Source organism: Pleurodeles waltl, chromosome 3_1 (genome assembly GCF_031143425.1).
Source record: "Pleurodeles waltl isolate 20211129_DDA chromosome 3_1, aPleWal1.hap1.20221129, whole genome shotgun sequence".
NCBI classification, from domain to species: Eukaryota; Metazoa; Chordata; class Amphibia; order Caudata; family Salamandridae; genus Pleurodeles; species Pleurodeles waltl.
In genome coordinates this window covers 522,184,506-522,207,384 of record NC_090440.1, presented here as the reverse complement: position 1 = coordinate 522,207,384, position 22,879 = coordinate 522,184,506, and the positions used below count along the sequence as shown (strand labels likewise).

At 44.9% G+C, this 22,879-nt stretch overlaps 1 protein-coding gene across 3 annotated transcripts in view; it reads right to left on the bottom strand.

Moving 5' to 3' along the window:
• The window catches only part of LRRK1 (leucine rich repeat kinase 1), a 654,776-nt gene that overhangs the window by 381,213 nt on the left and 250,684 nt on the right, over positions 1-22,879 (bottom strand). For all 3 annotated transcript variants that reach the window (XM_069222803.1, XM_069222801.1, XM_069222802.1), the window contains exon 7: positions 15,393-15,619. In XM_069222803.1, the coding sequence (XP_069078904.1) occupies positions 15,393-15,619 (227 nt within the window). The remainder of the gene's footprint in view (positions 1-15,392; positions 15,620-22,879) is intronic.

Sequence of the window (22,879 nt, the reverse complement as noted above, 5' to 3'; positions counted from 1 at the left end):
AAAAGATGTATTATTAAATTGTGAGCTCAGAGATCCCAAACTACAGATCTCTATCTGCTCTCAAAGGGAAACAGCACTTTAAGGATATTTAAAGGCAGCCCCCTCCATGTTAACCTATGAGAGAGATAGGCCTTGTAACAGTGAAGATCGAATTTGGCAGTATTTCACTGTTGGGACATGTAAAACACATCAGTACATGTTCCACCTTTAACATACAAAACACCCTGCCCCTGCGGCTACTTTGGGCCTACCTTAGGGGTAGTGGGTACACTTGCAAGGTTGAATTGGCAGTTTAAATCTACACACACACACACACTGCAGTGGCAGGTGTGAGCCATGTTTACAGGGCTACTAATGTAGGTGGCACAGCCAGTGCTGCAGGCTCACTAGTAGCATTTGATTTACAGGCCCTGGGCACCTCTATTGCACTTTACTAGGGACTTACTCATAAATCAAATATGCCAATCATGGAAAAGTCAATTACACACGCAATTTACACAGGGAGCACTTGCACTTTAGCAGTGGTCAGCAGTGGTAAAGTGCCCAGAGTACCAAACCAGCACCACAGTCAAAACATGGGAAGCAGAGTCAAAAAAGACAGGGAGACTATGCCAAGGATGCCAAGTCTAATATATATATATATATATATATATATATATATATATATATATATATATATATATATATATATATATATATATATATTTGGAAAATGTCACTTAACCAGTGTACATCTGTTCGTGGCATGTTCCGCTGCAGATTCACATGCTATGCATAGTCTGCCATCTAGTGTTGGGCTCGGAGTGTTACAAGTTGTTTTTCTTCAAAGAAGTGTTTTCGAGTCACGGGACTGGGTGACTTCTCCTCCATTGTGCATGGGCATCGACTCCATGTTAGATTGTTTTCCCGCAGAGGGTAAGGTAGGAGTGATAGAGTATAAAGAAAAGAGATGTCCATGCAAATGGAATATATATATATATATATATATATATATATATATATATATATATACATACATATGTACAAGTGAATGTTGAACTTAAATGGCTACAGGCTCCCGGGGAGGGTGCATGTGAATCGGCAGCGGAACATGCCACGGACAGATGTACACTGGGTAAGAGACATTTTCCGTTCAAAGGCATGTGTAGCTGCAGATACACATGCTATGCATGGACTACAAAGCAGTTTTACCTCCCATAAAAGCGGGGGTCAGCCTGTAGGAGTTGAAGTTGTTTGAAATAGTGTTCTTAGTACAGCTTGTCCTACTGTGGCTTGCTGTGTTGCTAACACATCTACACAGTAATGCTTGGTAAATGTATGCGGTGTTGACCAAGTGGCTGCTTTATACATTTTGGCCATTGGTATGAAGCTCCTTTATTCCGTGTGTGGAATGTGCCTTAGGTGTAACTAAGAGCTGTCTTTTAGCTTTTAGGTAACATGTTTGGATGCATTTTACTATCCATCTCGCTAACCCTTGTTTTGAAATAGGGTTACCAGTATGTGGTTTTTGGATCGCTACAAATAACTGTTTGGTTTTCCTAAATTATTTTGTTCTATCTATGTAATACATTAAGGCTCTTTTAATATCTAAAGAGTCTGGCTGTGGGAAGAAGACTGGTTGTTCCACTGTTTGATTGATATGAAATGGTGATTTAACTTTTGGGAGAAATTTTGGGTTTCTTCGAAGTACAACTTTATGTTTATGTACTTGTATGAATGGTTCTTGAATTGTGAAAGCTTGGATTTCTTCTTAATGAAGTAATTGCAACTAGGAAGGCAACTTTCCATGTCAAGTATTGAATCTGGCATGAGTGCATAGGTTCAAGTGGTGGACTCATAAGTCGTGTAAGCACTATGTTTAAATTCCACAAATGTACTAGAGGTGTTCTAGGTGGAATGATGCGTTTTAGACCTTCCATGAAGGCTTTGATAACAGGGACTCTAAATAAGGAGCTGTGTTGTATATTTTGCAACTACACAGAGATTGCAGTGAGATGTATTTTTATGGATGAAAAAGCTAAATTAGCTTTTTGCAAATGAAGCAAATAACCTACAATGTCTTGTATTGATGCTGAAAGAGGGGTAATTTGTTTAGATTGACAGTAATACACAAATCTTTTCCATTTGTCTGCATAACACTGCCTGGTAGTGGGTTTCCTTGCTTGGTTAATTACTTCCAGACATTCAGTTGGTAGTTGTAGATAACCAAACTCTATGACTTATGGAGCCAAATCGCTAGATTGAGTATGTTGGGATTTGGATGCCTGATCAGTTGTTTGTTTCGTGTTAACAGATAGGTCTGTTTGGGAGTTTGATATGTGGTACTACTGACAGGTCTAATAGCGTGTACCAGGGTTGACGTGCCCACGTTGGCACTGTATGAGTTGGAGTTTGTTTTGACACAGTATGTTGACTAGAAATGGAATGAGCGGGAGAGGGGGAAAAAGCATAAGCAAACATCTCTGACCAATTCATCCATAGAGCATTGCCCTTGGATAGGGGATGTGGGTACCTGGATGCGAAGTTTTGTCATTTTGCGTTTTCTCTGGTGGCGAATAGATCTATGCCTGGTGTTCCACCGTTGTGAAAGTATAGCTGAAGCACTTGGGAATTAATCTCCCACTCGTGTGTCTGTTGATGATCTCGGTTGAGAACATCTGCCAATTGGTTGTGTATCCCTGAAATGTATTGTGCTACCAGGTGAATGTTGTTGTGGATTGCCCATTGCCAAATCTTTTGGGCTAGGAGGGAGAGTTGGGATGAATGGGTCACTCCTTGTTTGTTTAGGTAATACATTGTTGTCATGTTGTCTGTTTTGATAAGGATGTTCTTGTGAGTGAGAAGAGGCTGAAAAGCTTTGAATGCTAGGAATACAGCTAGCAATTCGAGGTGATTTATGTGAAACTGTTTGTGTTTGGCGTCCCATTGTCCTTGAATGTTGTGATTGTTGAGGTGTGCCCCACGCCAATCATTGATGTATCTGTTGTAAGTATGGTCTGAGGCACAGGGTCTTGGCCACCCTTTGTTTAGGTTTGTGGAATTCCACCACTGAAGTGATAAGCGTGTTTGGCGGTCTATCAACACTATATTGTGAAGTTGACCCTGTGCTTGTGACCATTGCTGTGCAAGGCACTGTTGTAAAGGCTGCATGTTTAGTCTTGCATGTGGGACAATGGCGATAAAGGATGCCATCATGTCCAACAGTTTCATGACGAATTTGACAGTGTGCTGTTGGGCTGGCTTTATTTGTGTCAATAAATTGCGAAATGCTTGTATTCTTTGTGGACTTGGGCTTGCAAGTGCTGTTTGTGTATTTAGTGTGGCTCCTAAATACTGTTGAATTTGCGCAGGTTGTAGGTGCGATTTTTGGTAGTTTATGGAGAACCCTAGGGTATGTAGGGTTTGAATTACATAATGTGTATGGTTTTGACACTGTGTATGACTGTTGGCTTTTATTAGCCAATCGTCAAGATATGGGAAGACATGAATGGGTTGTCTTCTTAGGTAGGCTGCTACTACCGCCAGGCATTTTGTGAATACCCTGGGAGCTGTTGTTATTCCGAAGGGTAACACTTTGAACTGATAATGTTTTCCCTGAATTACAAACCTGAGATATTTTCTGTGCGCTGGATGCATGGGTATGTGAAAATACGCATCCTTGAGGTCTAATGTTGCCATGAAATCGTGCTGCTGGAGCAGTGGGACCACATCCTGTAGTGTTACCATGTGACAGTTTCTGACAGGATGTAAAAATTGAGGGTTCTGAGATCTAATATTTGTATTAAGGTTCCGTCCTTTTTGGGGATGAGGAAATACAGTGAGTAAACTCCTGTTCCTATTTGATCTTGTGGCACAAGCTCTATTGCTTGTTTGAGTAATAGAGATTTTACTTCCTCTAGCAACATGGCGATATGTTGTGTGGAGAGGTTGCGTGGTTTTGGTGGAATATCTGGGGGAATTTGTGCCAATTCTATGTAATAACCATTGCGGATAATAGATAATACCCAGTTGTCTGTTGTAATGGGTAGCCAATTGGTGTAGAACCTCTGCAGTCTTCCCCCCCACAGGTGAGGTGTAAGTTGGGAAGGGATGGATTAAGTCACTGCTTTGGCTGTTGTGAGGCTTGTTTGGATAATTGATATTTTCCCCTGCCTCTGGGGTATTGGCCTCTGTAAGTGCCTTTGAACCCACCTCTTTGATATTGAGATTGGTAGGTTGACTTTGTTTGTGAGGTGGATGCCTCAGGTGTTTGGGTTCTAAATCCACCTCTGTATTGGGGCTTACGAAAGGACCCCCTGTATTGCACTGTATACACTGGCTCTTGGAATATTTGGTGTGCATGCTTTAACATGCCTGGAAGCATGGGAAGCGACTGATAGGTGGTGTGTGTAGAGGATAGTGTGTTAAAAAGTAAGTCATCCTCTAAGGTTCTCAGTGTGCGTGGCGACATTGTGGTAGGATGCCGCCCTAGCTAAGACCTGAGTATATCCAGAATTATCCTCTGGTGGTGATGGCTTAGAGGGATAGCAGTCTGGGTTGTTATCTGAAATGGGATCTGGATCATACAGATCCCATGGATCCACATTTTCTTGCTGTGAATCAAATGAAAGTGCAGGAGATTGTACAGGTGTGGGAGTAGTAGAGGGAGAGATAAGCATGTGAGGAGAATGAGGAGGAGACTGAGGAGGAGAAAATTGAGGAGGTGGAGATTTGTGAATAGATTTTGGCACCTTAGCCGGTGGCTGAGCAGTGTCCAATTGTTCTTGAAATGCCAATTTCCTCTTAGGCTTCAGAGGAGGTGCTGTTACAATTTTGCCAGTGTCCTTGTGGATGTGAATCCTGGCTTGCCTTTCATCTATATTTTCCATTTGTGAATGTTCCTCAGTGAATCTATGGCTTTCTTTGAGTGCTTGCGAAAGTCCATGTTCCTCTGTATAAATTGGCCTTTTCGGCTCCGAAGCTGGTTTTTTCGGTATCGAAAGGCTGGGAGTGGATCTTGGCCTCGGCTCCGAAAGTGATTTTCGAGGTTTCGACTCGAAGGATCGATGCCTGATAGTCTCGGAGACAGAACTTCGGCTCGAGTCCGAAGGCTTGGGTGGCGTGGCCTTTTTTGGTGCTGAAGTTGTTGATTGGTCACCGAAGGTCTTTTTACAGGTCGAGTCATGGCCTTCCGGCAGTGGCGTTCCCAAGGCCTTATGTTTGGGCTTGGCCGGGGCACGGGCAGGCGTACTCACGTGCTGTCCTGCAGTGACCGGTCTGTCCTCCTCGGACTCCTGTTTGGAGTCAGACCCTTGGACGGAGACTGCTGTGTGCCTGATCTCCTACTCCTCGACGTCGAGACGTTCGGTGTTCTTGGGCGCCATCTCGAGTCTCCGTGCTCTTCTGTCTCGGAGAGTTTTCTTCAAACGGAAGGACCTGCAGGCCTCGCAATTTTCTTCCCAATGGTCAGGGGAGAGACAGAGATTACAGACGAGATGTTGGTCTGTGTAGGGAAATGTTGCGTGGCCCAGAGGACAAAAGCAGAATAGAGTCCGGTCCATGAGGCTTCCACGCGGTCGGCCCGACTAGGTCCGAAGGACGAGTAAAGATGTTCGACCCGACGGTACCGAAGTGTCGATGGAAGATGGTACGCGATCGAAACAATACAGACAAGAATTAGGAGTTTTAGAACTTTTCCGACTCGAACTATCGGAGCGAAAAGAAACACGTCCAAACCCGATGGTGGAAAGAAAACAATCTAACATGGAGTCGATGCCCATGCGCAATGGAGCCGAAGAGGAGGAGTCACTCAATCCTGTGACTCGAAAACACTTCTTCGAAGAAAAACAACTTGTAACACTCTGAGCCCAACACTAGATGGCAGACTACGCATAGCATGTGTATCTGCAGCTACACATGCCATCGAACATATATATATATATAGGGGGTGATTCTTACCTTGGCGGGCGGCGGAGGCCGCCCGCCAAAGTACCCCCGCCAGAACACCGCACCGCGGTCGTCAGACCGATGCGGTGATTCTGGGTTTTCCACTGGGCTGGCGGGCGACCGCCAAAAGGCCGCCAGCCAACCCAGTGGAAAACAACCTTCCCACGAGGACGCCAGCTCTGAATGGAGCCGGCGGAGTGGGAAGGTGCGACGGGTGCAGTGGCACCCGTCGCGTATTTCAGTGTCTGCAAAGCAGACACTGAAATAAAAAGTGGGGCCCTCTTACTGGGGCCACAATGGCATGGCCACTGCAGGGGCCCCCAGGTGCCCCACGACACCCCATACCGCCATCCTGTTCCTGGCGGGCGAACCGGGGGGGTCAGAATCCTCCATGGCGGCGCAGCGAGCTGCGCCGCCATGGAGGATTCATTTGGGCAGCGGAAAACCGGCGGGAGACCGCCGGTTTTCCACATCTGACCGCGGCCAAACCGCCGCGGTCAGAATGCCCTGCGGGGCACCGCCAGCCTGTTGGCGGTGCTCCCGCCAACCCTGGCCCCGCCGGTCCATGACCGCCGGGGTCAGAATGACCCCCATAGTCTGTAATTGCCAGTTGTTTGCACCCTGTCCAAGTAGGGACTCTCACTCTAGGCAGGGTAAGGGAGCTACACAGCTAAGATAAACTCTGCTCACCTCCTTGGCACAAATATCCAGGCTTATCTCAGAGGCACTGTGTAAAGTAACACAGTGAAAACACTACAAAAGGATTCCTCAACAGTTTAGAAAAATAGCCAATATTTATCTGAGTAAAATAAAACGAAACCAACAAAAAACCAACATACAAAAGTAAAGATACCACTTTTTGAAGGTTTAAATGAGTCATAGTCCATAAGAATCAATGGTTGTAACTTTTTAGCACGAAGTAACTGGAATGCGTCAAAAACCCAAACCATTTGAGCTGCAGGAGAGGTGAGGTGCCGAAAAGCAAAGTGATGCGTTGGTTCCTTACTGCACAGGAGAGGTGATGTGTTGATTCTTTCCTTGCCTCAGTTCCTTACTGCGGAGTGAGGTCGTTGAGAAATTGACACTCAGGGACAATGTGTGTAAAATCCAGATGCACTGTACTGATGAAGTTGCGGTGACACAGGCGCTGCCTCGATTCTGCAAGCGCAGGATGGGAGTGTGTCAATTCTCTAGCCACGGGACAGGCGCAGCATTGATTTTTTTTACCCACAGCGCGTCATGGGTGGTTTTTCTCTTTTCGATTCACCAGCTTATACTTCCAAAGACCCAGGGACTGGGGCTGGCACCACTTGGCAAGCAAGGACTCTCAGCAGACGGGCCCAGGCATTAAAGTCTTTGATGTTCCTGAGACTTATTAACAGGAGGTGCGCTCAGTCCAAGCCCTTGGACATCCTTGGAAAGCAGAATGTATAAAGCCAAGTCCAGTAATTTCACTCCCAGGACAGAAGCATCAACCAGCAGGCCAGCACAACAAATCAACAGGTAGACTGGCAGGCCCTCCTACAGCATCCAGCTCTTCTTCCTGGCATAATGTCCTCAGGCCAGAAGTGTTGTAACTTTGTGGTGTCAGAGGTCCAGTACTTATACCCAGATTTGTCTTTGAAGTATGCAAACTTCAAAGAGAAGTCTTTGTAGTGCACAAGACCCTGCCTTTCCTGCCCTGGCACCAAACACACGACAGGGGGTTAGGGACTCCTTTGTGTAAGGACAGGAACTGCTTTATCAAGGTGCAAGTGTCAGCTCCTCCCATAAATCTAGCTCATGAAGGCCCATCAGGAAATACAGGACACCCCTCAGCATCCTCTGTGTGACTGTCTAGGGTGAATTCACAAACAGCTCAACTGTCATCCTGACCCAGATGTGTATCCACAGACAGACACAGGCACAGAATGGTTCAGCAAGAAAATATCCACTTTCTACAAGCAACATTTCCAAACTTACACTTCAAAAACCAACTTCACCAAAAATTGTCTTTTTAAATTGTGAGTTCAGAGACCCAAACTCCATAGCTCTATGTGCTCCCAATGGGAAATTACACTTAAAAGATATTTGAAAGCAATCCCCATGTTACCCTAATGGGAGAGATAGTCCTTGCAATAGGGAAAAACACATTTAGCAGTATTTCACTATCAGGATATGTAAACCACATCAGTACATGTCCTACCTTTGGAGCTTCTTTGGGGGGGGTGAAATACATGTAGTAAAAGGGCAAGTCGGTGCACAATATATATATGCTTATATATATATATATATATGGAAAATGTCACTTACCCAGTGTACATCTGTTCGTGGCATTAGTCGCTGCAGATTCACATGCTGTGCACAGTCCGCCATCTGGTGTTGGGCTCTGAGTGTTACAAGTTGTTTTTCTTCGAAGAAGTCTTTTCGAGTCACGAGACCGAGGGACTCCTCCCATTTCAATTCCATTGCGCATGGGCGTCGACTCCATCTTAGATTGTTTTCCCCGCAGAGGGTGAGGTAGGAGTTGTGTATGTTAGTAATAGTGCCCATGCAATGGAATGAATACGTATGTACATAATAAAGGTAAAGTAATATATTTACAAATGTACAAATGTTCATGATCTACTTCTAAACGGCTACAGGCTCCCGGGGAGGCGGGTGGGCGCATGTGAATCTGCAGCGACTAATGCCACGAACAGATGTACACTGGGTAAGTGACATTTTCCGTTCGATGGCATGTGTAGCTGCAGATACACATGCTGTGCATAGACTAGGAAGCAGTTATCTCCCCAAAAGCGGTGGTTCAGCCTGTAGGAGTTGAAGTAGTTTGAAATAATGTTCTTAGTACAGCTTGACCTACTGTGGCTTGTTGTGCAGTTAACACATCTACACAGTAGTGCTTGGTAAATGTATGAGGCGTAGACCATGTTGCTGCCTTACATATTTCGTTCATTGGAATATTTCCTAGAAAGGTCATGGTAGCACCTTTCTTTCTGGTTGAGTGTGCCTTTGGTGTAATAGGCAGCTCTCTCTTTGCTTTATGATAGCAGGTTTGAATACACTTAACTATCCACCTAGCAATGCCTTGTTTTGAAATTGGATTTCCTGTATGAGGTTTTTGAAAGGCAATAAATAGTTGTTTTGTTTTTCTAATTAGTTTTGTTCTGTCAATGTAGTACATTAGTGCTCTTTTGATGTCTAATGTATGTAGTGCTCTTTCAGCTACAGAATCTGGCTGTGGGAAGAACACTGGTAATTCTACTGTTTGATTTAAGTGGAACGGTGAGATAACCTTTGGTAAAAATTTTGGATTTGTCCTTAGAACTACTTTATTTTTATGTATTTGTATAAATGGTTCTTGTATGGTAAATGCTTCAATCTCACTCACTCTTCTTAGAGATGTGATGGCAATCAAAAATGCAACTTTCCACGTTAAGTATTGCATTTCACAAGAATGCATGGGCTCGAAAGGTGGACCCATGAGTCTTGTTAAGACAATGTTGAGGTTCCATGAAGGAACAGGTGGTGTTCTTGGTGGTATAATTCTCTTTAGGCCTTCCATAAACGCTTTAATGACTGGTATTCCAAATAGTGAAGTTGAATGAGTAATTTGCAGGTAAGCTGATATTGCGGTGAGATGTATCTTTATGGAAGAGAAAGCTAGATTTGATTTTTGCAAATGTAGTAAATATCCTACTATATCTTTTGGAGATGCGTGTAATGGCTGAATTTGATTATTATGGCAGTAATACACAAATCTTTTCCACTTATTTGCATAGCAGTGTCTAGTGGTAGGTTTCCTAGCTTGTCTTATGACCTCCATACATTCTTGTGTGAGGTCTAAGTGTCCGAATTCTAGGATTTCAGGAGCCAAATTGCTAGATTCAAAGATGCTGGATTTGGATGTCTGATCTGTTGTTTGTGTTGTGTTAACAGATCTGGTCTGTTGGGTAGTTTGACATGAGGTACTACTGAAAGGTCTAGTAGTGTTGTGTACCAAGGTTGCCTTGCCCATGTTGGTGCTATTAGTATGAGTTTGAGTTTGTTTTGACTCAACCTGTTTACTAGATATGGAAGGAGAGGGAGAGGGGGAAAAGCGTACGCAAATATCCCTGACCAGTTCATCCATAGAGCATTGCCTTGGGATTGATCTTGTGGGTACCTGGATGCGAAGTTTTGGCATTTTGAGTTTTCCTTTGTTGCAAATAGATCTATTTGAGGTGTTCCCCAAATTTGAAAGTACTTGTTTAGTATTTGGGGGTGAATTTCCCATTCGGGGGTTTGTTGGTGATCTCGAGAGAGATTGTCTGCCAACTGGTTCTGAATCCCTGGAATAAATTGTGCTATTAGGCAAATGTGGTTGTGAATCACCCAATGCCATATTTTTTGTGTTAGGAGGCACAACTGTGTCGAGTGTGTCCCTCCTTGTTTGTTTAGATAATACATTGTTGTCATGTTGTCTGTTTTGACAAGAATGTATTTTTGGGTTATTATGGGTTGAAATGCTTTCAGCGCTAGAAATACTGCTAACAGTTCTAAGTGATTTATGTGAAACTGCCTTTGATGTATGTCCCATTGTCCTTGGATGCTGTGTTGATTGAGGTGTGCTCCCCACCCTGTCATGGAAGCATCCGTCGTTATGACGGATTGTGGCACTGGGTCTTGGAAAGGCCGCCCTCGGTTTAAATTTGTACTGTTCCACCACAGAAGCGAGATGTATGTTTGGCAGTCTATCAACACCAGATCTAGAAGTTGACCCTGTGCTTGTGACCATTGTGATGCTAGGCACTGTTGTAAGGGCCGCATGTGCAATCTTGCGTATGGGACAATGGCTATGCATGAAGACATCATGCCTAGGAGTTTCATTACCATTTTGACTTGTATCTTTTGTGTTGGATACATGGCCTGTATTACCTTGTGAAATGTTTGAATTCTTTGTGGACTTGGAGTGGCAATCCCTTTTGCTTTGTTGATTGTCGCTCCTAAGTATTGCTGTGTTTGACACAGCAAAAGGTGTGACTTCGCGTAGTTGATGGAGAAACCTAGCCTGTGAAGGGTCTGTATGACATATTTTGTGTGCTGTGAACACTGTCTTAGCGTGTTGGTTTTGATTAAGCAGTCGTCTAAGTACGGGAACACATGTATTTGCTGCCTTCTGATATGTGCAGCTACTACTGCCAGGCATTTTGTAAAAACTCTTGGCGCAGTTGTTATTCCGAATGGCAACACTTTGAATTGGTAATGTATTCCTTGGAATACGAACCTTAGGTATTTCCTGTGTGAAGGATGTATTGGTATATGGAAATACGCATCTTTTAGGTCTAATGTTGTCATGTAGTCTTGCTGTTTGAGCAGTGGGATTACGTCTTGTAACGTGACCATGTGAAAGTGGTCTGATTTGATGTAGGTATTTATTGTTCTGAGATCTAGTACTGGTCTCAGAGTTTTGTCCTTTTTGGGTATTAGAAAGTACAGTGAGTAAACTCCTGTGTTTTTTTGTAGATTTGGTACTAATTCTATTGCGTCCTTTTGTAGCAATGCTTGAATTTCTAGTCCTAGAAGATCTATATGTTGTTTTGACATATTGTGTGTTTTCGGTGGGACGTTTGGAGGGAATTGGAGAAATTCTATGCAACAACCATGCTGGATAATTGCTAAGACCCAAGTGTCTGTTGTTATTTCCTCCCAAAGTTTGTAAAATTGGCTTAGTCTTCCCCCCACAGGTGTTATGTGATGGGGTTGTGTGACTTGTGAGTCACTGTTTATTTTGAGGAGTTTTGGGGCCTTGGAATTTTCCTCTATTTCTTGGGAATTGGCCCCCTCTATATTGCCCCCGAAAACCTCCCCTCTGATATTGACCCTGGTAAGTAGGCCTTGTTTGTGAGGTTGTGGTTTCTGTGGGTTGACCTCGAAACCTCCCCTAAAAGGTGTTTTTCTAAATGTGCCTCTGCTCTGCGGGGAGTAGAGTGCGCCCATGGCTTTGGCTGTATCGGTGTCTTTTTTTAGTTTCTCAATGGCAGTGTCGACCTCGGGCCCAAACAATTGCTGTTCATTAAATGGCATATTGAGCACAGCTTGTTGGATTTCCGGCTTGAACCCTGAAGTGCGCAGCCATGCGTGCCTTCGTATTGTGATTGCAGTGTTTATTGTCCTTGCAGCTGTATCTGCTGCATCCATGGAAGACCGTATCTGATTATTTGAGATACTTTGTCCCTCTTCCACCACCTGTTGCGCTCTTTTTTGGAACTCCTTGGGTAAGTGTTCGATGAAATGTTGCATTTCATCCCAATGAGCTCTGTCGTATCTTGCCAAAAGTGCTTGTGAATTGGCAATACGCCATTGATTTGCTGCTTGTGCTGCAACCCTTTTTCCCGCAGCATCAAATTTGCGGCTCTCCTTGTCTGGAGGTGGTGCGTCTCCTGAGGTATGAGAGTTGACTCTCTTACGAGCTGCCCCGACAACTACTGAGTCTGGTGTTAGTTGTGTTGTAATATAGATTGGATCTGTTGGCGGTGGCTTGTACTTTTTCTCCACCCTTGGAGTTATGGCTCTGCCTTTAACTGGATCCTGAAATATTTGTTTTGAATGTCTTAGCATTCCTGGGAGCATGGGAAGACTTTGGTACTGGCTATGGGTGGAGGATAGGGTGTTAAACAGAAAGTCATCCTCAATTGGTTCAGAATGTAAGGTGACGTTTGTGAAATTCGGCTGCCCTTGCGACCACCTTTGTGTAGGATGTACTGTCCTCAGGTGGTGACGGTTTTGTAGGATAGGAGTCTGGGCTGTTGTCAGACACTGGAGCATCGTAAAGGTCCCATGCATCGGGATCATCCTGACTCATTGTAGTATGAGCTGGTGAGTGCATCAGTGGTGGAGTTGTTGCTGGTGATGCATGTATTGATGGTGGTGGAGACGGTGGTGGGGTTGTTTTCCTTGCCACCTTTGCCTGTGGTTGCTTGTCCTTTTGTTGAAAGGCAAGTTTCCTTTTTATTTTGATTGGGGGAAGAGTGGTTATCTTCCCTGTGTCCTCATGAATATGAAGCCTTCTTTGCGTGTAGTCAGGCTCTACAGCTTGAAGCTCCTCTCCAAATCTATGTAATTGGGAGGTTAATCCTTGTTCCTCTGTATAGGAACTAGTTTTCGGCTCCGAGGCTGGATGTTTCGGAATCGAAACCTTTTCGGAAGTCTTTTTAGGCTCCGAAGAAACCTTCTTTGGTTTCGGCGTGGTGTCTCGGTGCCGAAATTCTTTGGTGCCGCTGTCTCTGTGCCGAAGTTTCTCTGAGCCGCTGTCTCTGCTCCGAGGTTGCTGTGTGGCGGTATCTCGACCGGAGTCGGATGACTTCGACACCAGCATGCCCTTTTTCGGTGCCTTGGATCGGTCACCTAGTTTTCGGGTTGAGCCATGGCCTGTTGGCTGTGGCGTCCCCTGGGCTTTTGTGGGCTTCTCGGGAGTCTTGATTTTCGACGTCTTACTCACAGTTTTGTGTGTTTCTTCGGCGTCGAGTTCTTCAGAATCCGACTCGTGGACGGAGAAAGCTTCTTCTTCCTCCTCGAAACTTTCTTGACCTGTCGACGTGGACGCCATTTGTAGTCTCCTGGCTCTTCGGTCTCTCAGCGTCTTCCTCGACCGAAACGCTCGACAGGCTTCACAAGTATCCTCCTTGTGCTCGGGGGACAAGCACAAGTTACAGACCAGATGCTGATCCGTATACGGATACTTGTTATGGCATTTTGGGCAGAAGCGGAATGGGGTCCGTTCCATCAGCCTTGAAGTCGCACGTGGCCGGGCCGACCAGGCCCCGACAGGGGATCGAAAAAACCCTGAAGGACCACCGGAGCTCTTCAAAATTCGGTGTCGATTTGTTCTAACTAACCCGATACCGAACGCAAACAATACCGACGTTTTTTTCCGAGATTCTAACTAACTTTCCGACCCGAAACACAGAGTGAAAAGGAACACGTCCGAACCCGATGGCGGAAAAAAAACAATCTGAGATGGAGTCGACGCCCATGCGCAATGGAATCGAAATGGGAGGAGTCCCTCGGTCTCGTGACTCAAAAAGACTTCTTCGAAGAAAAACAACTTGTAACACTCCGAGCCCAACACCAGATGGTGGACTGTGCACAGCATGTGTATCTGCAGCTACACATGCGATCGAACATATATATATATATATATATATATATATATTGGCCTTTTTTGCAGGGTTATTCCCAAACATTTTGCCTTCTGCTCCTATTTGTTCTGACCTGTGTTTGTTGGCTTTAGAACTTTGGCCACTGTACAACTGCTAACCACTGCTAAAGTGCATATGCTCTCTGTCTAAATTGTATTGGTGATTGGTTTATCAATGATTGGCGTATTTGATTTACTAGTAAGTCCCTTGTGAAGTTCACTGTGTGTGCACAGGGCTTGTAAATCAAATACTAGTAGTGGGTCTGCAGCACTGATTGTGCCACCCACATGAGCAGCCCTATAACATGTCTCAGACCTGCCACTGCATTTCAACATTATCTTCATCTCCCTTATCATCATTAACAATTTTCTTGTATCTCAAATGGATTCCACTATACTCGATGTCAAAACTTTTTGTATGGTGGGGAGACTCTACTATTGGTCAGTCATGCGACCCCCAGCTCAGTTCGAAAGAGAGCTCTTTTTTATATTTATGCTTCCCCTACACATCTGTATGTATACTTTCTTGTGCTGTGGAGATGCATGTGCAGAACTCTACTTACATTATGGGAACACACATTCAGGTACCTTCTATGTCCTCCTATCTCTTAAGAGCATCGTCCCACTGGATAAAGGGTGTATTCAACCCAGCCTAATATATTACTCCCACACTGTTTTGCTCCTCTTCCTCAGGCTGCTTGATTCAGTGGTTTCTATTCTGCACACTTCAGCACGTCCTTCATCCAGTGTTTCAACTTGGGGACTTTATTAGATTCTCCAGTTATCACAATCAATTTTTTGCCAAGCACAGCACTAAGGCCCTCATTACGACTTAGGCAGATGGAAAAGCCCATCCCGCAAAGCAGACAGTGAACATTGCGATGGGGCTGGCCAGGGGGCCCCCTACACCCCGTCTCCGCCAGCCATTTCAGGGCAGTGCTACCGCCATGAAACCTCTGGCGAAGAAGGGAGTCGTAATCCACAAGGCAGTGCTGCTTGCAGTGCTGCCCTGGAAGACTGGGGTGTTAGACCAACTGGGACGTAATGAGGCCCTAAGTCTATAAACTTGCATTTACTTTTGTTTCTCCTATTCCTCGTCATACCATCTGGGAGGAAAAATATTTTTGTAGGGTGATATTTCAGCCATAACATTCCGGTAGTATACATTTTGCTAGTTACTGATCAAAGTTAGTTTTAGGATTGTTCAACAGAAAATCACATTGGACTCAGTAAGTCATTCTTGTTTAATACTCTGCAGTCAATGTGGGGATATCATGAGCATAATATGTATGACAGCACCACAACTCACCGTGTACAGAGAATTTCATCTGATGACTTTACATTTGGAACTTCAGTCAGTTGGTTATCACTTAGATTAAGTTTCTGAAGGTGAATAAGACCCCATGGAACTATCGAAGGCAGGGAGGTGAGGCAGTTAGCAGACAGATCCAGTTCCACAATGTGGTGGGAAATATCAATAAACCAATCCAATTCAACCCATGGCAGCTTGAGGTTTGCCCACTGTACGCAGGTAGCCTAAAAATCAGAAACGGATCATCGTTTGCATTATTTACTTCCATGGATGCAATTATTATTACATTACGACACTGACACATATATATATACAAGCAAAAGCATTTACACCAATGTATTGCAAAAACAAAGTCCAATTCAAAACAAAACTCTGTATAGTATATTTCCCTAATTTTTATTGAAATGTAAATCATAAATGGAACATTAAATCTAATTTTTAAAGTATTAAACTAAAAAATTAGTGAATCTTTTTTTTAGTACAGAAAAACCCACCTTTGCAAACTCTCTGTGGCCACTGGTTCCAATTTTTGAAGCACCGATGAGATTAAAAACCAAGTAAAAAAAAATACCCTATTAATGGTACAAGGGGATGTCATTTCTTTCTGATAGCAGTAATGCACTTACTAAAGTTATATATCCTGTCACCAGTTGGTGGAGTTGTTGGGGGAAGAAAAACGATCCTCAAATGTTGGATCAAGTAGTGTTTGTTTCAGGTCAACAGCAAAAGGATGAAAGAGAATGTTAGCATGTAAATCCTTTTAAAGCACTTTTCAGGCCTGTCATTGCAGCCTGTGTGCAGTTTTAATCTGTCAGTGCGACCTGGCAAAATAGACCCTTTGCCAGGCATAAACCTCCCTTTTATTACATACAAATAACCCTTAAGGTAGGCTCTAAACTGCCCATAGGGCAGGTGCAGTGTGTTTAAAAAGGTAGACATGTACTTTTAAGTTTTACATGTCCTGGTAGTGAAACTCCTAAATGTGGTTTTCACTGCTGTGAGGCGTACCACTGCCTTTGGATAACATTGGGTAACCCTATTACATTTCATAAGTGATACTCTTTGTTTGGGACAGGTTGAAATGTCAAGGTTGGTTATTAAAGCATTGTAATTTAAAATCCTCTTTAATGGTAAAGTCGGATTTGACGTCTCACAATTCTGAAAATGCCACTATTTGAAAGTTAGCATTTTCTTGTCCTAAACATTTGGTGCCTGCAGTCTGTGTTCTGTATCACAGTTGACCTTTGGGTATTCCTCCCAGACAGTGAAACAAAGGGAATGAGTGGTTGACAGGATGGGCCACCCTGCCAAGATATATGGAGTGGAGCTGTTCCCTGGGCCACTTACATTTCAAAGGAACTGCCTCAGCACACTCACAAAGAACTTCACACTAGTTTTTTGTCACCCCAGTTCCCTTGGAGCTAGGGCAAGGAGTAAGGAAATTTCATAACGGACTGTATGTGTGTGGGCTCTAAAAGTTTATTTGACTTCAAGCTGCCACCAGGTACAAAAGTAGGACAACTTCTTGAACCCTGCACCTGGACCCTGTGTGAGGTAAGTTCTGCCCTTCAAGTGGTAGCCACCCAATCCTGGGCTCTAGTAAGTCGTGCTAAATGTGACCATAAAGCCTAAAACCAAAACTTGGGACTCATAACATTTTCACCCCAAAAAGTGCCTTAAGAACTGAAAGCCCAGGGGCCATCCAAAAACATAACCTGTGGGAGATACAAAGATTAAAGGTTAGTCATGTTCTCTGAGTCTTCAGCAAGCTCTGACTAACAACTTCTTCACTATGTTTGATCATTCCAGTTTAGAGACCCAACAATCCATCCCTATCTTTAACCTATCACAGCATGAACTAACTCAGAAGGAACTCTCTTTACTGAGCAAAGGTTTGTTCTTTGTTATAACTGAATGCACTGATTTTTTCAGACTTAGTTCAGAGCTGTACTAGTTCTTTAGAAAGCTCTGATTGCGCCACTTTTTCCAAGATAGGGAGTCCCTAGATGTACCACAACAGACGCAATTCAGACCTCCTTCATTTTTTACTCCCCCTAAGGCACTAATGCCACCAGAAATATTAGCATTCGAGAAAGTGGTCATTAAAGATATTGGTCACCTTAGAAATAAAAGATCCTTTGTTCCATATAATATCACCAGACCCGAAAGACTGTCGCTTCAGACTCTGAAAACCGACATCTCCATCATAATTAAACCAGCCGACAAAGGAAGAGGCATAGTAATCCTAGACAAGGATTCATATGTGGCAGAAATTATGCACCAGTTGAATAATATTAGACACTATAGGAGACTCACTACAAATCCTTTACCCGAAATTAAACAGATTATTCTAGACATTTATATCTCATGGCCTACAACTAGGAATTCTTTCCCAACAGGAATATGCATTCCTTAATAAAAAACATCCCAGGACCCCTGTCCTTTATTGCCCCAAATTCACAAAGACATTAAGAGCCCTCCAGGTCACCCCATCCTCTCTGGATGTGACTCTGGACTGGAACCATTAGGTGAATATGTTAATAACTTAATTAAAGACTTTGTTCCTATTTTGGATACCTATGTAAGGGACAGTACATACATGATTAAATTAATTGAAGGAATGAGATATGACCCTTCCAAAGAAATTGTGGTGACACTTGATATTGAGTCATTATACACCAACATTCCTCAAATAGACAGCATTGAGGTGATCTGACAGACCTTAAATACCTGCCCTGCCCCATATAGGATTCCAACAGATTTTATAATTGGACTACTTGAGATTACCCTATCCAGAAATTATTTTCTTTTTGGAACAGATTATTTTGAACAATGCTCCGGTGCATCTATGGGAGCTAATTATGCTCCAAATCTGGCCAATCTGTATTTTGGCGATTTTGAACGCAAGTTTGTTACTTCTGATAACAATCCTATCTTTTGGAACAGGAACTATTGGAAAAGATACATTGATGATATCTTCATGATTTGGGAAGGGAATGAAGAAACGCTTCAATTATTTGTTCATTATTTAAACAACTGTCAACACTATCTTAAGTTTACCCATAACGCAAATCAACACAGTATTCCTTTTCTGGACATTCTGATAAAAAATGAGAAAAATCAACTAATTGTTTCACTCTTCCGTAAACCAGCAGAACGTAACACTCTACTACAATACAATAGTTTTCACCCTCAGGCACTGAAAGGTATATTACCATTTGGCCAATTCCTCCGACTTTGTAGGAACTGCACCAAGGAAAATGACTACTTCAGAGAAGCAGCTATACTCAGTCAGAAATTACTTGGGAGTGGCTACCCCAAGCGATTAATTCAAAATTCCTTCAAAATGGCATGGTAAAATCCAAGGGAGAGAAAGGCCCCCTATAAATAAGATTGTCTGTGTCGCAACATTCTGTCCCCAAACCAACAAGATTGTCAAAATTATCAAAAAAAAGGTCAATACTGAAAACTCTGGCCCCTTTTCAAAATACCCATCTTTTCTCTTTCAAGAAAGGTAAAAACCTTAGGGACCACTTAGTTCATGGCGATACGAGAATTCACAAACATTCGCTAACATTACCTCTTCTTTTTGGTGTAAAACCAATTATGGTTTAAATCTCTTTTATAGGTTTTGTAATGCAAAAGAAATACAACATACTCACCTACAACCCCAGGCCGGTGGGATAACAGATAACGTGAGGGGGGGTAAGAGAAGAGGGGGAAGAGGAATGCTGAGCCTATGTCATGGGAGACACCCTGTTCAGTATACTAATTCTAATCATGCAAGATGTGGGAGAAGGACCCAGGCCTCGACCATCAGTCTGGTTTGCGGGAGGTCTGTGATGGGTTTGTCAGGCATAAGATGCGCAAGTAGGAAGGGTAGGTTAGTTCCCAAAATTCATCCAACAGGTTTTGTATACATGGCCCCCATGTTTTATCAAAGAGAGGCAGCAAGCCAGTCACTGCGGCTGTCAGCCTTTCCAAGCCCAAGAGTGCCCATAATCTGTGTAGCCAGTCATTGTATGTGGGGATGGTCGTTGTACCCCAGTGAGAAAGCAGTAACAGTTTAGCAGCCCCTAGTGCCAGGGTAATTGCTTTCCCCTTAGGTGTGCGGAGTGGATATGTTTGAGGATTGGGAAGGCCCAGCAGCACATAACTTGGAAAGCGCAGTATAGCGGTAGTGTACATGTCGTCGATTGCGGTGAGGACGGCTTGCCAGAAGGGGGCTATATCTGCGCAATGCCATAATATGTGAGTAAGTGTGCCTTTCTCACCACATCAGCGCCAACACTCGCCATGCCCGGAAGCCCTACATTGGGCTACCCGTACGGGTGTGTAGTACATGTAGTGTGCTATTTTCAGAAACATTTCTTTGGTGTTCGTCGCCTGTGCTGTGACTCGTGCTTGGTGAAGGACACCCCGCCACTCCCCAGCTGTGAAACTGCGCTCGCATTCCCTCTCCCATCTACGTCTTGCTGATGTGATGGGGAGTGTAGGTGTTGTGGTCAGGAAGGTGTAAATGTCGGACAAGAGCCGTTTGTCCGTATCTTTGGTCAGTATCCCTTGCTCAAATTTCATGAGGGGGTGGCCGGCATGTGGGCGTAACAAGGGTGAAGTCACCCAGTGATGGATGGCCACGAATTGCCAGTAGGCCGAGGAAGGGAGACCATACTCTTTTTGGAGGGTGTTGAAATGCATGACGCCATTTTCATCAAAAAGGTCGCCTATGCGTTTGCAGTTCGCTACCTGCCATGACGAGAAGGTGGGTTCGTCAAGTGCAGGAGGGAAGTCCGGGTTACCAATGATCGGTGTTTGTGGGGACACCAATGTGGAAAGTTCTTTTGCGATCTGTACCCTGTCCCAGGCATGTAGTGTGGCCCTCAAGGTCAGGCATATACCCCAGGTGGTCTGTGTCTCTTCGGCAGCAATGGTACCCTCCAAATATGAACTCCTGCCACCGCCTGGTCTATAAAGCACCAGTATTTCTCTGTCATGCGTCGGTGCCATTCAACCATATAGCGCAGCTGTGCGGCTTGGTAGTATCTTAAAAGGTGTGGGACCCCCAATCCGCCCTCGGACTGTGGTAAATATGCCTGAGGTCTTGACATCCTAGCCCTCCTACCGCCCCATATGAATTCCCAGATGAGGGTTTGCATTTTGTCTAATAGGGCGGGTGGGGGCGGCAGTAGCAAGGTCTGCATGAGATAAAGTAACTTAGGCAAGAGTGTCATTTTTGCTGCCACTAGCCGCCCCAGCCAGGAGAGGCCATGTGACTTCCATTTGGTTAAGTCAGAGCGAGTAGTGTCCAGTATCTGATTGTAGTTACTGTCAACTGTAGCCGCTATAGCGGGGAGGATACGCAAACCTAGATACATAATCCCCTGCCTGGCCCATGGAAAAGGGGAGGGCAGAGTCCAAGGAGGTCTGGTCGTCCTCTGAGGTAGTAAGGTTCAGTATGGAAGATTTAGTTAGGTTGGCTTTAAACTCTGACATCTTTCCAAAAGCCGTCAGCTCCGCCATGACGCTGGAGAGCGATGTCTGGGGCTGTACCAAGTGAAGGAGCATATCATCTGCGTGAAGGGCCAGCTTATGTTCCCTGCCACCCATTGGCACTCCTGAAATATCCGGGCGTTGTCGTATGTGCTCAGCAAAAGGCTATATGTATAATGCAAATAGTAGTGGCAGTAGAGGGCAGCCCTAACGAGTGGCCCGTTGTATGGGGAACTGCAGGGATAGGCCCCCATTCCCAGCAACTGCCGCTCTAGGTTTGTCATAACTGCACCCAATCCACCCTCGAAATCTGGGGCTCAGTCTAATACTTTTTAAAACTGTGTGGAGGTATTGCCAGTGAACTCGGTCAAATGCCTTCTTCACATCAATGGAGAGGAGAAGTGCTGGAAATTTTAGCTTGATGGACCTTGTCCAGTAGGTGGCATAGTCTCTTGGTGTTGTCACTACAAGACCGTTCAGGTATGAAGCTGGTCTGATCTGGGTCAATCAGGTGCTGCATGTACGGGTTCAGCCTGTGGGCCAATATGCCCGTAAAGATCTTCACGTCTACATTAGCAGTGTAATGGGGCGATAGGAAGAACAGCTCCGGAAATCCTTCCAGGGCTTAGGAATGACTGTCATTATACCCAGTTGCATCGTGGGTGGGAGGGAGAGAGATGGGCCCAACGCATTATAGAGTTTGGCCAGAATTGGAGCCAACTGTGCCCCTAGCGATGTATAAAACTCTGCCCCAAAGCCATCCGCACCCAGAGCCTTGCCTGGCTTCAAGCGGTGTATAGCCCCGAGGACCTCCGTTGGCATTATATCATTCTCTAGTGTGGCACTATCCACAGGGGGGAGACGGGCCACCGGCGCAGAGTCCAAGTAGTCCTCCACTTCCGACTGGTCGACCCACACCGCGGAGTAAAGTTCTGCGTAAAATTGTTAAAATTGTTGGCGGATTGGATCTCCCTGGCAGGTCAGAGTTCCGTCAGGCAGCCTGAGCTCCGCCACTCGGCGCTCCGTGGCCTGTATATGGAGTCTATGTGTATGCAATCCTCCCGCTCTGTTCCCCCCTGTGTAGAATTTTTGCTTAGTGCGGAGTACAGCATACTTCGCTTTACCCTCATCTAAAACTCGTAGCTGTCTTTTCACTGCCAGGGACACGGACTGTCTATGTGTCTCTTCTAATGCTCGTATATCATCTTCTAGCTGTTGACGCTTGTCACAATGCAGGGCGTTCTGTCTTGCAGCTATCGCTATAAATTGTCCTCTGACGACCACTTTGAGAGTCTCCCAGAGGGTTGCAATACTGGTTTCAGGAGTATCATTTTCAGCCAAAAAGTGGCTGACCGTGTCCTTAATTTCCGTAAGGGTGTCCCCATACGCTAAAAGCCTTGTATTAAGACACCATTGTCGTCTACCTGGTTTGTGGGCCGGTAGCGTAAGGGAAAGTGTGAGTGGGAGTGATCTGAGATCGAGGCCACCCCAATAGCCGAGCTAGTGGACAAGGTAGTAATGCGTGGTGAGGTGAGGAAGAGATCTATACGGGCATATGTTTGGTGTGCAGCTGAAAAGAAAGAGTACGCTCTATCTGTTGGGTGTTGTTGTCGCCGGTTGTCCGTCAGGCCCGCCCCCTGAAGCCAATCCTGGAAACCCTGTGTGAAAGCACCCGTCTGACCGTATCTTTGAGCTGACCTGTCTAGTTGGGAATCTGGTGCCAAGTGAATGTCTCCACCCACCACTATGTCTTCGTCAGGTGTCGTCAGAACCTTCCCCAGTGCATCCCTTAGAAAGCTTTCTTGCTAGTCATTTGGACCATATATGTTAGCAATCGTTAAGTGATGCCCTTGCATATCAATTTGCAGCGAGAGGAGCCGGCCAGGGATCTCAGCCTTCCTGGGAAGTTCGTGGCCAGCAGGATCGCCACTCCCGCCCGCCGCCCAGGGCCCGATGAGTGGAACTGTCGGTCAAACCAACGCATCCTCGTCTTC